Source organism: Mauremys mutica, chromosome 5, assembly GCF_020497125.1.
Source record: "Mauremys mutica isolate MM-2020 ecotype Southern chromosome 5, ASM2049712v1, whole genome shotgun sequence".
In the NCBI taxonomy this organism is placed as follows: Eukaryota; Metazoa; Chordata; order Testudines; family Geoemydidae; genus Mauremys; species Mauremys mutica.
In genome coordinates this window covers 100,180,546-100,194,645 of record NC_059076.1, presented here as the reverse complement: position 1 = coordinate 100,194,645, position 14,100 = coordinate 100,180,546, and the positions used below count along the sequence as shown (strand labels likewise).

At 45.5% G+C, this 14,100-nt stretch overlaps 1 protein-coding gene across 3 annotated transcripts in view; it reads right to left on the bottom strand.

Annotated features, from left to right (window-relative positions):
• Positions 1–14,100, bottom strand: part of PDS5A (PDS5 cohesin associated factor A) — a 163,412-nt gene that overhangs the window by 41,998 nt on the left and 107,314 nt on the right. For all 3 annotated transcript variants that reach the window (XM_045019338.1, XM_045019340.1, XM_045019339.1), the window contains exons 17-18: positions 13,476–13,591; positions 12,588–12,693 (exon numbers count right to left, since the gene is read on the bottom strand). In XM_045019338.1, the coding sequence (XP_044875273.1) occupies positions 12,588–12,693; positions 13,476–13,591 (222 nt within the window). The remainder of the gene's footprint in view (positions 1–12,587; positions 12,694–13,475; positions 13,592–14,100) is intronic.

Sequence of the window (14,100 nt, the reverse complement as noted above, 5' to 3'; positions counted from 1 at the left end):
AGCTCACCAGCAACTACACACCACACCAAAGAAACACTAACCCAGGAACCAATCCCTGTAACAAACCCCGTTGCCTACTCTGGGCTTGGCTACACTTGAGAGTTGCAGCGCTGGGAGTTTGCCGCGCTGGTCATCCAGCTGTGTAGGAACAGCGCTGGTGTGTGGCCACACTCACAGCTACCAGTGCTGGTGTGTGGCCACATTTGCAGCATTTGCAGCGCTGTTGGGAGTGATGCATTATGGACAGCTATCCCAGCGTTCAAGTGGCAGCAACGTGCTTTTCAAAAGAGGGGGGTGGGGTGGGGTGTAGTGTGACAGGGAGCGGGGGAGAGAGAGAGAGAGTGGATTTTTGGAGCCAACACTTTGTGTTAGCTTCCTGCCTTGCAAAATCAGAAAATGTTCCCGACCCCTTACTCTGCAGTTAAGAGTTAAAACAGCCTGCATCCAACGGACTCCCTTTCTCCCCTCTGCTTCTCTGTCAAGCAAACACTCACTCCCTGCCTGCCTCATTCACAGGGGTTATCTCATTTGATTGTTCACAGTCAGGTACAGATTGATCACAGCAAACAGGAGCTGTGTTTGTTTTTTAGATAAGCAGCTGCCAGAGCTCCGAGTTCACAACAAAACAAAGAGAGGCTGCATAACAAAACAAAGAGAGTAATTTAGTTAAAAGCATTCTGGGATATCTGTTAATACCCTGGAGGCCAATAACAGCGCTGGTGTGTGTGCACACTTGATGAGCAGCGCTGGATCACCAGCGCTGCACTCGCTACACCCCAAGCAGACCAGGTGTTCAGCCAGCGCTGCAGCCAGGGTGTTGCAGCGCTGGATGTGCCTTGCAGGTGTGGACAGTTACTAAGTTGCAGCGCTGGAAAGCCTCCACCAGCGCTGCAACTCTCAAGTGTAGCCAAGCCCTCTGTCCCTATATATACTCTAGCGACACCATTAGAGGACCCAACCACGTGAGCCACACCATCAGGGGCTCATTCACCTACACATCTACTAATGTGATATATGCCATCATGTGCCAGCAAGGCCCCTCTGCCATGTACACTGGCCAAACCAGGCAGTCTCTACATAAAAGAATAAATGGACACAAATCAGACATCAGGAATGGTAACACACAAAAGCCAGTAGGAGAACTCTTCAATCTCCTTGGACATGCTATAACAGATTTAAAAGTAGCCATACTTCAACAAAAAGACTTCAAAAACAGACTTCAAAGAGAAACTGCTGAGGTACAATTCATTTGCAAATGTAACACCATTAATTTGGGCTTGAATAGGGACTGGGAGTGGCTGGCTCACTACAAAAGCAATTTTCCCTCTCTTGGTATTGACACCTCCTCATCGATTATGGGAATGGACCACATCCACCCTGATTGAATTGGCCCTGTCAACACTGGTTCTCCACTTGTAAGATAACTCCCTTCTCTTCATGTGTCAGTATATTTATGCCTGCATCTGTAATTTTCACTCCATGTATCTGAAGAAGTGGGGTTTTTTTACCCACTGGACTCGTAGTTGTTTTTACACACATATAGACATCAGATGTGAAGAAATTCTTTGGAAGAGTATCTTACCACAGAGCCAAGAAAGGAAAGGTTACTCACCTTGTAATAAATGGAATTCTTCGAGATTATGTTGTCCCTATGTGCAGTGCACTTCAGGTTGTGCATGTGCTCCACGTGCCCAGGACTCACAACATTCTTCTAGCAGTGTCCATTCGGGCCACGCGAGAGTCCCTGCTTTCATCGTGCTCCACACTGAGTACTGATAGACTGCCGACATTTCAGTTTCTTCTCCCCCCCTATACCCCACAAGGACCCGAGGACACAGGAAAAAGGGGCAGGTAGTGCACTACGCTTAGGAATAATACATCTCAAAGAACTCCAGTCACTACAAGGCGAATAACCTTTGCTTCTTTGAGTGCTTGCCCCTATAACTTACTGCACTTCAGGTGATACACAGGAAGTTTTCCTCCTCCAGAAGTGGTGGGTGTCCAGAGCCCTGTACCATGCAGAACTGCCCTGCCCATGGAGGCCTCTGAGGCAATTTCACCAGTGCATAATGTCTCATGAAAGTATGCACAGAGCTCCAGGTTGCTGCTCTGTAGATGTTAATACAGACTTCCCTAAAGGAGGCTACTGAGGATGACTGGGCTCGCGAGTGCGTTTTCACACTGCCTCCAAAGAGACACTGTTCAATTCATAACAGAGCACTTTGCAGCCCGAGATCCACTTTGACACCTTGTGATGAAAAGGCCTCTTTGTCATCCTCTCTGCAAACAAGAGGAAAAGTCTAGGAGACTTCTGGAATGCCTTTATCCTTTGTAGATAAAAGGCAAGGGCCCTACACACATCCAGACAGCACCACTTCGTCTCTTCTCTCCTGGCATCTGGCTTAGGGTATAATACAGGGAAGTTGGTGCTTTGATTGATGTGAAAGTCTGATACCACCTTACGGACAAACCTCGGGAGCCGTTTCAGGAACAATTTGTCCTTGTGGAAGATAATGTGTATCAATAATCTCCCATGAGCCCCCCTAATTCACCTATGCTCCTGGCTGACATGATTATAATCAGGAATGCTACCTTCATAGAAAGGTGTAGCAAGGAGCAAGATGGCTCAGACAGTACCCCTGTCAAAGTTGAGAAGACCAAATTTAAGTCTCAGGCTGGCATGGGATTCACCATTGGCGGGAAGACCCTAAGTAAGCCCTTCAGGAACCAGGATGTGACTAGATATGAGAAAACAGAGTAGGTGCCCACTGGTGGGTGGAACACACTGATGGTTGCTAGGTGGACCCTAAGGTAGCTGAGAGAGAGCCCCAAGGATTTTAAGGAGAATTGGTAGTTTACCACAACTGGCACCCCAGATCACAGAAGGAAAAGTCCCTATTGACCACATCAGATAGCAAACCTCTTCCATTCTGTGTAAGATGGTAGCATTCTTCCTACTGCTACTCAGTAGGGCCCTAAGCAGGCCTCTCTAGGTTCAAAATCCATCCAAATACTATACTCTCATGTGTAGAGTGGATGAGTTGGGATGGCGAATCCTGCTGTAATCCTGTGCCAAGAGGTCTTGAACCAGGGAAGGCCAGGCTGATAGCTACAACAGTGTGGGTTACCAGAACTGACAGGCCCAACCCAGCCATATGAAAATAACCTGCGCCTTGTCCTGCCCGATCTTCCTTAGTAACTGGGGAAACAAAGGGATCAGGGGAAAAACACATCTCAGGATCCCTGACCATTGCATCAGGAAGGTGTCACTCAGAGAGCCCAGGCTGCAAACGCCACTTCGGAACAGGACTCCTTTCACTTTTAGTTCACAATGGGAGAAACAAGCCTGTGATCACATGACCACAAAGGTCCCACTTGTGCTCTCTGGAGAAAGATCTCCTGAGAGAGTCTGCCAGGGTGTTCTGAAGCCCTCGGAGATGGATGGCAATCAGGGCAATTTGCAGAGGTTTGCACAAGTTCCAGAGGGTGATGGCCTCTGTGCAGATTTGCAGGAAATATACCCCTCCCCTGCTTGCTGATGTAGTAGACTGCCATCATGTTGTAGACAATACCTATAAAAGATATTATCTCACCCACCTTGTCTTTCTGCCATCATGTTGTTTAACAGCACCTGGACTGACTGGCCATGAAGTGAGGGGGCAACAGCTTGCAGGTCAACTCCAGCAAATTGAGGTCAAGCGTAGATTCCCAAGAGGATGTCCCTTGGGCCACCTGCCCCCCTATGTGGGCCCCCCAACATACTACGGATGTGTCTGTGGTCACAATCCTGGTTATGAGCAAGGAAGTGAACAAGGTCCTCTTCCCACCCCACCCACCCATCCACATTTTCCTTGACCACCCACCAGCCCAGGGAGCCCAAGACTCTTTGAGGAATTGAAACTAGAAAGTGGAGGCTGTGTCCGCCCAGAGCATAAACAGACTGTAGCCACACTTGGAGGTATCTGTAAATGGGGTCCCATGACTACTTGCAGGCATATTACCCAACAGGGCCAGGCAAGACCACATGGACATCCTGGGGCTCATTCAGATTTGCTATATAAGCCTGTCGATGGCTAAGAAACTGTTGTCTGGTAGGTATGCCCTTGGTGACACCACATCCAGCCTTGCTCCAATAAACTTTATAGTTTGTGTGAATACCAGGGTGGACTTGTCCAGTTTCACTCTGAGACCCAATCTCTCATACAGGTCCACAAGTTTTAGTTAGGAAGTGAGGGTGTGTCTGGTCATGACAGAACACTGTGTAAAGTGGGTGAGCCATCAGGGCCCCTAGCTCCCCTGTTCTCATGGCAAAAATCATGGCTATGAGGAACAAGAGCTAAAGGGACAAATGAAGGTGGGAAGTCTCCATAGGTTCAAACAGGCGTTTCCTCAGAGCACTGAGCACTAACTTGAGGTCTCATGGTGGAATAGGTTCCTTGACAGGAGGAAAAAGGTTGAACAGACCTTTAATAAACCTTGCAGTGGTAGAGTGAGTCAAGTCTGAAAATCCCTTGATGGAGGGATGAATGGCTGTTAGGGCAGCTAGGTGAACCTTGATTGAGCTCATTGATAATCCTGCAGTTTTTAAACGTAGTGAGTAATTGAGAATGTGTGTGTCAGGCAGGACTTGAGAGGAGGCATAGATCAATGGCTGCTCCAAGCCTGGAAGTGTTTCCACCTCTGTAGAAAAGATTTGCTTGTCAAGGATTTTTTTTACTATTAAGCAGTCCTGTTTGTACCTCTGTGGAGCAATCTTGATGTACACCAGAGAGCCAACTAGCAGGTAGGTCTTAGGTGAAGTGCCCAGAGGCTGGGGTGGGTGATAGATTCCAACTCCTGAATAAGGATATCCACTGTCAGGGCAAGGCAGAAAGGAGGTTATCGAGACCTGGGCACCAGCTCTGGGAACGGCACCTATCTCAGCCACTACAGTGCTATGAGGATGACTACTTATATCTCCCGTTTCAATTTGTTTAGGACTTTAGGCAGTGAAGACATCCAGGGATAAGTGTATAGCAATACATGAGGCCAAGGGAAGACTAGGGCCTCACCAGTTGAGTTGCAGCCGTACTCTTCCCCTTGAACAGAATTGTCCACACTTTGTATTAGATTTATTTGCAACACCGTACGTCTCCAGATCACCCAAAAAAAGACCTATCCTTTGGAATTCCTTATTGTTCAGCTCCTGCAGGTGGAAATGTCTGCTGAGCAAGTCTGCCATTGTGTTCTGAAGTCCTTGAAATAAACCGCTGAGACCTGTATGGGGCGTGATATGTACCAGTTTTACAGTGTTACAGATAAGGACTGGGATCTTGCTCCTCCTTGTTGATTGATATAATATATTGCTGCTCTGCTGTCGAACATTATTCTGATTGGGTGGCCCCTGATGTGGGGTAGAAAGTGCTGATAAGCAGCAAGAACCACTCTCCGCTCTAGTATGTTGATGTGGAGGATCACCTCCTGAGGGATCCATTTGCCTTGAGCTGTGCAGTTCTGAAATTGTGCGCCCAAGCCTATCAGTCTGTAGTGATGATTCTTGTGGGAAGAGCCTGCAAGAACAGAACTCCCTCACATACTTTTTGTGGAACCTTCCACCAACTTAGAGAATCAAGGATCCTTGGATAAACTTTGATAAAGGTTTGATAAACTGTGCTTGTTGGGGGTGTAGATGGTTCTCAGCCAGGCCTGAAGACATTGGAATGTATCTTGCTAAGGGTGTCACAAATGTACAAGCTGCCTTATGGTCCAAGAGTTGCAATCAGGCCCCTGCAGTGGTTGGCAGGCTCTGTTGTACTGTAGAAATGAGATTGGATATTACAGCAAACCTTTCCATAGGTAAGTATCCTCTGGCAGTGGAGGAGTCCAGAGTAGCCCTGATGAAGTCTCCAAGTTGAGTGGACATGAGTGCACACTTTTCTATATTCAGGCAGAGGCCCAGGGAACAGAACAGTGATATGGCTGTGTGGGTTGTTATCTACACCTTGAGAAATGAGTGATCTTTCAGGAGCCAATCATCCAGATATTCCCATCTGGCGAAGATGGGCTGAGACTGCCAAGACGACTTTGGTAAAAGACTCTTAGGGCAGTAAAGAGGCCAAAGGGTAGGATGTGATACTGGCAGCAGTCCTTACCCACCACAAAACGTAGGAAACAACTGTGGAGAGGTGGGTGGCTATATGAAAACAAACATCCTGAAGGTCAAGGGAGACAAACCAATCTCCTGAATCCAGGGAGGGAATTATTGCTGCTAGGGTTATCTTTCTGAACTGTTGAGGGTGGACAAAACTGTTCAAAGTCCCAAGATCTAGAACTGGTTTCCATCCTCCATTTTCATTTGGGAACAAGAAGTACCAGGAACTGAACCCTTTCCTGACAAAGTGCAGTGGAACAGATTCAATTACCCCCAGGCTTGGGAGGGATTCTTACCTCTTGCCTCAAGACACCCTCATGAGAGCAATCCCTAAAAAGGGACAGGGAGAGGGTGGTATGAAGCTCCTCAACTGCATGGCATAACCCATAGACAACTCCAGAATCCATCTGTCTCAGGTGATGAGCGCCCAGGGAGGCAGAAAATGGGAGAGACGATCCCCATAAAGGTGGAGGGGAGATAGGTACAGAGCAGGATCTGGAGCAAGAGAGAGCTCATGATCCTCAACCCACAAGTCAAAAAGGTTGTTTTGAGGATGTTGGTGACTTGGGCCATACTCTGCAGTGACATCCTTTCTTAGCATACTTGAGCTTCTTTTGGGGAAGTTCAGCCAATCAGGTGGACTCGTAGAGGACTGGGTGAGAACATTGCACTGACTGTAATCTACTGTATTTTCTCTCTGATGCAGGTGCTTAGATGCAAAGGTTGTAGTGTCGCCCAGGAGTCCTCAAGTAAATGAAGGTATCAGTCTGTAGCAACATTGAACAATTTGGGTCCCTCAAAGGGGAGGTCCCAGACAGTTTTATACCTCCCCCTGGAGGCCAGAAAGACTGCAGCCAAAAAGCTTGGCGCATTACCACTGCCATAGCCATGGAACATGCAGCTGTACAGGCTGCATCGAGTGAGGCCTAGAGAGATGCTTTGGCAATTGTCTGGGTGTCTGTTATGAGAGCTTGAAATTGTTCCCTCTGGTCCTGCAGCAGATCAGAAAAAATGAGAACTTCACATAGTTTATCAAATAGTATTTTGCCATCACAGCAATTAGTAATTGGCTATTATAAATTACAAGGAGGCCGAGTAGCAGCTCAGAAGATCTAGCTATTTCAGCTCTGTGTCTGATGGTGCTGAACGGGATCAATGTTGCCTCTTTTGCTCATTAACAGCTTCAACCACTGGGATTTAGGTGTTGGGTAGTAGAAAAAATACTCCAAGCAGAATACAGTATTTTTTGTCAGTCCGTTTACACATAGGTAGTATAGTGGTTGAGGACTGATACAGGCTTATTCCATACAGACTGGGGCCAGTAACACATCATTGACAGGCAAGGCAATTTTGCCCTGAGGTGATATATGGAGGATGTCCAACAAGTCATGTTGGAGTTCCTGTATCAACTGTAACAGAATTTGCAAGGTCTTTGCTATCTGTTTTTTAAAGTTTTGAAATTGTCAGTGTAAGATGGTGGAGGAGGCATAACAACTGCATCTGGCAAGGAGGAGGATTTGCGGTAAGGTGGTGTTTCTTCTTCCTCTGCTTGCTCTTGTTCCTCTGCAAGTTACTCCTGTGAAGCTGTTGCTTTTGACACATCCTCTTAAGAGATGAATCCTGTAAAGCTGGTCACCACAAGGGACCCCTGGGTTCCAATAAGCCCACTGAGATGGAAAGAGGAAGGGGGAAGGACCACAGGGTCGTCCTTACCAGAGTTACTGGGTATGTGTCCTGCAGGGGCTTCCTCAGGGTGCACTGCAAGGGAAGGAGGCTGGAATAGTAAAGCAGGGGAGCCTTGTATGGACATCTCAGTCAGATGAGGTGTCACTCCCATGTCCATCCAAGGGGCAAACAGTGCATTACTAGTGGTTGAGTGGGTACCGGAGGTCAAGTCTTGGTTAGATGGTATCAGAGGATATGTTGGAAGTTCCTCTTGGTACCCTCAATGGATTTGTGAGGAACCAGTGACAGTGTTGGTACCAGATAGTACATCAATTGTGGAAGGTAAGTCTGTACTAGTGGGGAGTACCTCTCAGTAACCTGGAGCAACGATGACTCAGGTTTTTCAAGGAGCTGAAGATCCTTATGGCAAAGAAGACTAGATGGTACCAAGGATTCCGAACACTGACCCTCAGGAGTTAGTATGTTGGGTGTTACTGGAGTGCGATCCCTGTACCTGTCTCTGTTGGCAGAGGAAGGTGGTACCGATGACTTTAACCTTAAAAGTCCTTGTGCTTCAGAGGCATTGGGTCTGGTGCCAGCTTTGGTGCCTCCATGGGTTAACAGACAGCTTCTTGGTGCATTGTGTAGTTTCCCTAGTCAGTGCTAGAGTCTCCGTACTGGAAGAGATGGGGACCTTAGCAATAACCTGTGTAGGGATGTGATGTCTCCTGAGTTCCAGACCAAAAGGGTGACTTTCCCCTTCTCTTATCCTGTTCCAGGGAATGGGATCTCTTCTTTATTGATGGTCTGGGAAGTTCTAAGGGGTCAGCAGCAGTGACAGTCCCCAAGGGCTCTATGAGTAACTGAATCAGATGCAGGGGCAGGGGAGAAGGGAATCACTCAGACCCTGGAGTTCTCAGAGAATGTTCCACATCAACAGGAGTTCTAGCCTGTCCTCCCTCAGTTTTTTAGATCTACTTTTAAATCCTGAGCAGATCTTACATTTGGAGGGGATATGAGTCTCTCCCAAGCAGCGGAAACAGCTCGAGTGTCCATCATGCAGGGAAAAGACCTGTGGCAGGTCTGACAAAGTTTGAAGCTTGGGGTCTTGGGTGTAACCCATAACTCAAGGACAGAGAAAAAACAAACGCCCAAATCAACCAAATGAAAGAAGGGAGTAAAGAAGAGGGAATTCCGATACTCACTGCAAAGGAATACAAATATATTAAGCAAGAGAAGTAGCTAGCTAACGGATGTTGTGACACCCCATCTTAAGCCACAGTTGACAGAGAAGGAACTGGAGTGGCAGTGAGTCTACCACTCTCTTTCCCCACCCCCCTTGTATCAAAGCACAGGAATATCCAGGGCACAAGCACAGACCTGTGGACATGGGTGACAAAAATCTCTGATCAAAAGTACACAGTGCACATACATAGAAACATAGGCGTGTAGAACTCGAAGGAACTTCAATAGTCATCTAGTCCAGTCCTCTGCACCCAAGGCAGGACTAAGTAATAACTAGACCATTCCTAACAGGTGCTTGTCTAACCTGTTCTTAAATACCTCCAGTGACAGAGATTCCATAACATCCCATGGTAATATGTTCCAGTGCTTAACTACCCTAACAGTTCGAAAGTTTTTCCTGATGTCCAACCTAAACCTCTCTTGAGGCAATAGAAGCCCATCGCTTCTTGCCCTGAGGTGGAGCACCCAGAGGGATACTACTCGAAAAGAAACACTCTATTCTTGCCCTACACACCTTGGCACTGGCTTATTTCTCAAGTGTTCCTTCAGCTATACACCATGTACCCCTCACTCCACATAAGCTGCATGACTAATTTCCCCATTAGTGTCCATCTCTTTGGGATTTCTTCCAGATGGGTCCCATATGCGTTTATCTGTCATGCTACCACACTCTTCTTCAAGTCCTTCCTCAAAACTTTCTTCTTCCGAAAGAGACCTTTCCCTCCTTAGTCCTCTTCTCAGAGGAAAGATAACACTCAACAACTAAAAACCTTTATGTTGCATTAAGCTGCATTAAGAAATAATCCAAAAGCGTAACTGTACAGGTGCATGCTAAAATTATCTGTTCAGTCACAGTGCTATTGTCACCTACCATTCCCCATATTGTGTTAGATAATGTTAACAGACATTGTACAATCTAAATAGTAGTTAATTATATAACATTATCTGGTCAATATACAAGATGTTGGTTAATACTGTTAATTCCATATTAAGCAATGTACCTACATGTGCAAAGACAATGTAATTGTACAGTCTTATTGTAAATGACCCAAAATATGAATAAATAAAATATTTGTTCCCCTGCCCCCAAACCATATGAATACAGTAAACTTTTCAGTGAAATGTATGAGACAGGCTCTTACCTGCCTTACAAAGTGCCTACAACACTATTGATGTTATATAAATAACTAATGTATTATTACAAAATATTGTGTGCCATAATGTTTTATAATAGCTGAAGTTGGAAAAAGTTGGTAAATATTGCTATCTTATTAAATAGAATGCAAAATCCTTCCTCTCAAAATCACTTTTCAGGTCTAAACCTCTGAATTTCAAAAGACTCCTTCAAAAATGAAATTTATGAGTTTAATGAAGAACAAAATTCTACATTACATCATAACTCATGAATGCTAAATATAGAGCCAATTTGTATAACTTACAGATCTTCTAACACACCATCCAAGAAAATTCAGCAGCAACCTTTTTAGTGTAGAGTTAGGTTTGTGCTTATAAAGTAGTATTGATATTCAAAATTCCTTTTCCTTAAGTCTTTCCCTCCCCCCCCTTAGAGGCACTTTTTGGGGGGTTTAAGATCTTTTGGGGTACTTGGCTCCCTAATGTGAGGGGGAAACCAGAATGTGCCTCCACTCAGTTCCTCTCTTCTGCTTTACTCCCCTCTGCTCATGCTTAGAGGGGAAATTTTGTTTTTGCTACTCTCTGGATAATTTCTTCCCAGTGAGATCTTCCATCTGGCAAGCAGTCCCAGCAGCACAAAGGCTCCAGAAGAGATTACGGAAACTGTAGTTCCAGCAGGAGGCTCCAGCAGGGCCCAGCTGCTGGTTCCAAGATTGTCTCCTCCAGCCAGGATTTTCCTTTATTCTGTTTAGGCATTGGTATCCTGTTCATCACCACTATATTAGTATGCTGCCACTGGTTCCAGCAGCCCCTCCTGCCTAAGCTTCTATATGGAACTATGACACCTGAGATCCTGGGGGAAGTCAGGTCTTACACAGGGTCAAGGGAATGTACTGGGCCCATGTAGGTAACAAGAGGAATGGTAACCAGGCAGGATGCAGAAACACTTGTCTGATTTGAGCTACTGTAGGTGTAGAGCAGAGGTGGGCAAACTACGGCCCGCGGGATCCTCCTGCCTGGCCCCATAGCTCCTGGCCTGGCCCCTCCCCCGCAGCCACAGCTCACTGCACTGCTGGCACAATACTCTGGGTGACGAAGCTGCGAGTTCTTGCTGGGCAGCACAGCGGCAGAGCCGCGGTCTGAGTTGGTACTCTGGGTGGGCGTGGCTGAAGCGCTGCCAGCCACCGGTGCTCCAGGCAGTGCGGTAAGGGGGTAGGGAATGGGGGGGTTGAATAGAGGGCAGGGGAGTTCAGGGGGTGGGGGTGTGGATAGGGGTCGGAGCAGTCAGAAGGCGGGGAGCAGGGAGGTTGAATGGGGGCAGGGCTTCTGGGGGGGAGGGGCAGTCAGGAAGGAGAAAGGGGATTGGATGGGAGAAGCAGAGGGCAGTCAGGGACAGGGGTGGTTGGATGGGACACGGGTCCCGGGAGGCAGTCAGGAATGAGAGGAGGGGTTGGATGGGCAGTGGGGGGCAGTCAGGGGATAGGAAGGGATGAATGGGGCAGGAGTCCCAGAAGGGCTGTCAGGGGACAGGGAACAGAGGGGGTCAGATATGGGGTGGGGGCCGGGCCATGCCTGGTTGTTTGGGGAGGCACAGCTTTCCCTAACCGGACCCCCATACAATTTTGGAAACCCAATGTGGCCCTCAGGCCAAAAGTTTGCCCACCCCTGATGTAGAGTCTGTTTGCATCAACTGGATCCATAGGGACTCCTGGTCACAACCATCAGCTGCAGTTCCTCTGCAGGTAGAAAATCTGAGGCCCCACTACAACTGACTGGTACACTATTTGCTACCTTAATGTAGGGTGCAATTGGAAAACTGTTCAGTGTCTTGTAGGCATTGTAAGTGCTGATGATAACACAGTGACTAACTCCTTTAGCATCTCTAGAAGTCACTGGAGGATGCAACTCTTTTTAATGATGGGAGAATTCAGGAGCAATCACATATAATCTTCATAGTAAACAAATTTTGCTGTAATATTTAGCATTTGCATTATGAAGACTGAAAATAGCTTTTGGGGAGAAAGGTGTGGAATGGGAAAAGTATGTAACAGAGGGGCAGGATTTTCCTGCTGCATCTCCCTTTTAGAAGGCGTTGGGATCTCTGCAGGCTGTTGCCGGTTGCTAACATACCAGATGTAGTTTATTAGATTCTGCTCTAAATATGAAGTAAATGTGAGCTTCCCGCTGTGGTAAGGAAGCTAAGATCTGAGACAGACAGGCCACACTTAGAAAAGGGGATTAGGCTGGAGATTACATAATGGTATTTTTGTATTACTCTTCTTCTTAATAAAACCAAATTCCAAGATGTGGTGACTTTTTGACTGTTTACAAGAAGTGGGTAATGTGTTGAAGCTGTTTGGGGACTCCATTACCATACAGTGTAAAAAAACTAATCTACATTGTTGTAGAATACCTTGAGAAGTTCAAGTCCTGCACGAATAGCAGTATCAGGACTTACACCCTCCTCTTCATCATCAGCTGTCCCCTCTATAGATTTATTCATCAGCTTTACTAGTGCGCTAAAATAAGAAATGTAAAATAAAGATATATTATTAAACTTGATTATCTGCATTAAAAGTGACACCATAGATTATTATGACAAAGAATTTTCAGATTAGCTTCATGTAGTTTTGGCAACTAACTAGATTGGTCAGTTTTAAAATACTTTCACTTCCTGGTTCTCATGGACTAGTAAAAAGATGTTATGCTTATAGGTTCCTGACTTTGCTGGGGAATATTTTATTTAAAAAGCCATTTCAGTTAAATCAAAACAATATGAAAACACATATATAATAGTTTGGTAAATGATCCCACCCTCCCCTCAACACACCTTTTCCCCAAAGCCTTTATTTTGGTGACAAACTGAGCTGGCAGCATTAGCTCAGTTACATAATCAAGCTGCCAGGTAAGTCACAAAAGGAACCCCAAAATTCTCCTCCTCAAACCCACAAAGATAAAGTAATTGATTCAATTATTAGACAGCATTCTGTGTCCAGTGTTAGCTATATGGAAGTTACATATGCCTGTTATCCTCAAATAAGGCCTCCAAATAGTCAAGTTACCAATACCATCTTTTATATTAATGTTTCTACAATTTGCAACACTAAGCCTTAAAAAAAAAAAAAAAGGCAGAAATTCAGTCAAGTTTTCTAGACTGATGGAAATTAAGACAACTATATAAACAATTTTTAAAAATGCAGATAGATACTTCTGTACCAGATGTAAATTAATATGGAAGATAATCCTAGTATTAACATCCACTTTAAAGTCAGTAATGGGTCAATATGATCTTTCAGCCTACCTAATGGCTTCTGAGTCAATGTGCACCGGGGCAATTCTTTCCAAAAGAAATTTGACCATCTCCAGGAAAGGATTTGTTGGCTGCTTGGGATTTGCAAGCTTCCGGGCTATCTCCCGCTACAAAAAGAAATAAGTGTTATATTACAAGCAAATATCATTACACTAATTTTAATTATTTCTTAAGTATTATACATTTTGTATTTGTAGAAATAATGCTGAACAAAAGTCAATTCTTCACAAACTAGCTTCACAGTTCATATAATCATTGAAAAGGATGGGCTGTGGCTACCATGGACTTTTAATGGGCGTGATGTGAGTTAGGCAACTGTGCACTTTTGTAATGCCACATAAGTTTCTATCTGCACCCGTAGGTGCCTAAATACCTTTATAAATCTGACCCAATATCTTTTATGCAAATAACCAATGGCTTAAGCACTTCATCCAACTACCTAAGAAAAAACAGTTAGTTACTGTGGCACTCTATACCTCAAAAAACCACCCTGGAACCCCATATTCACCCGTCATATAATTATGATATATTTCATACAAAGTGTGCCATGTAAGATATCATACGAAAAGTCACAATCTGCTGAAACCCATCATTCTGTCAAAACATGTCTATCATT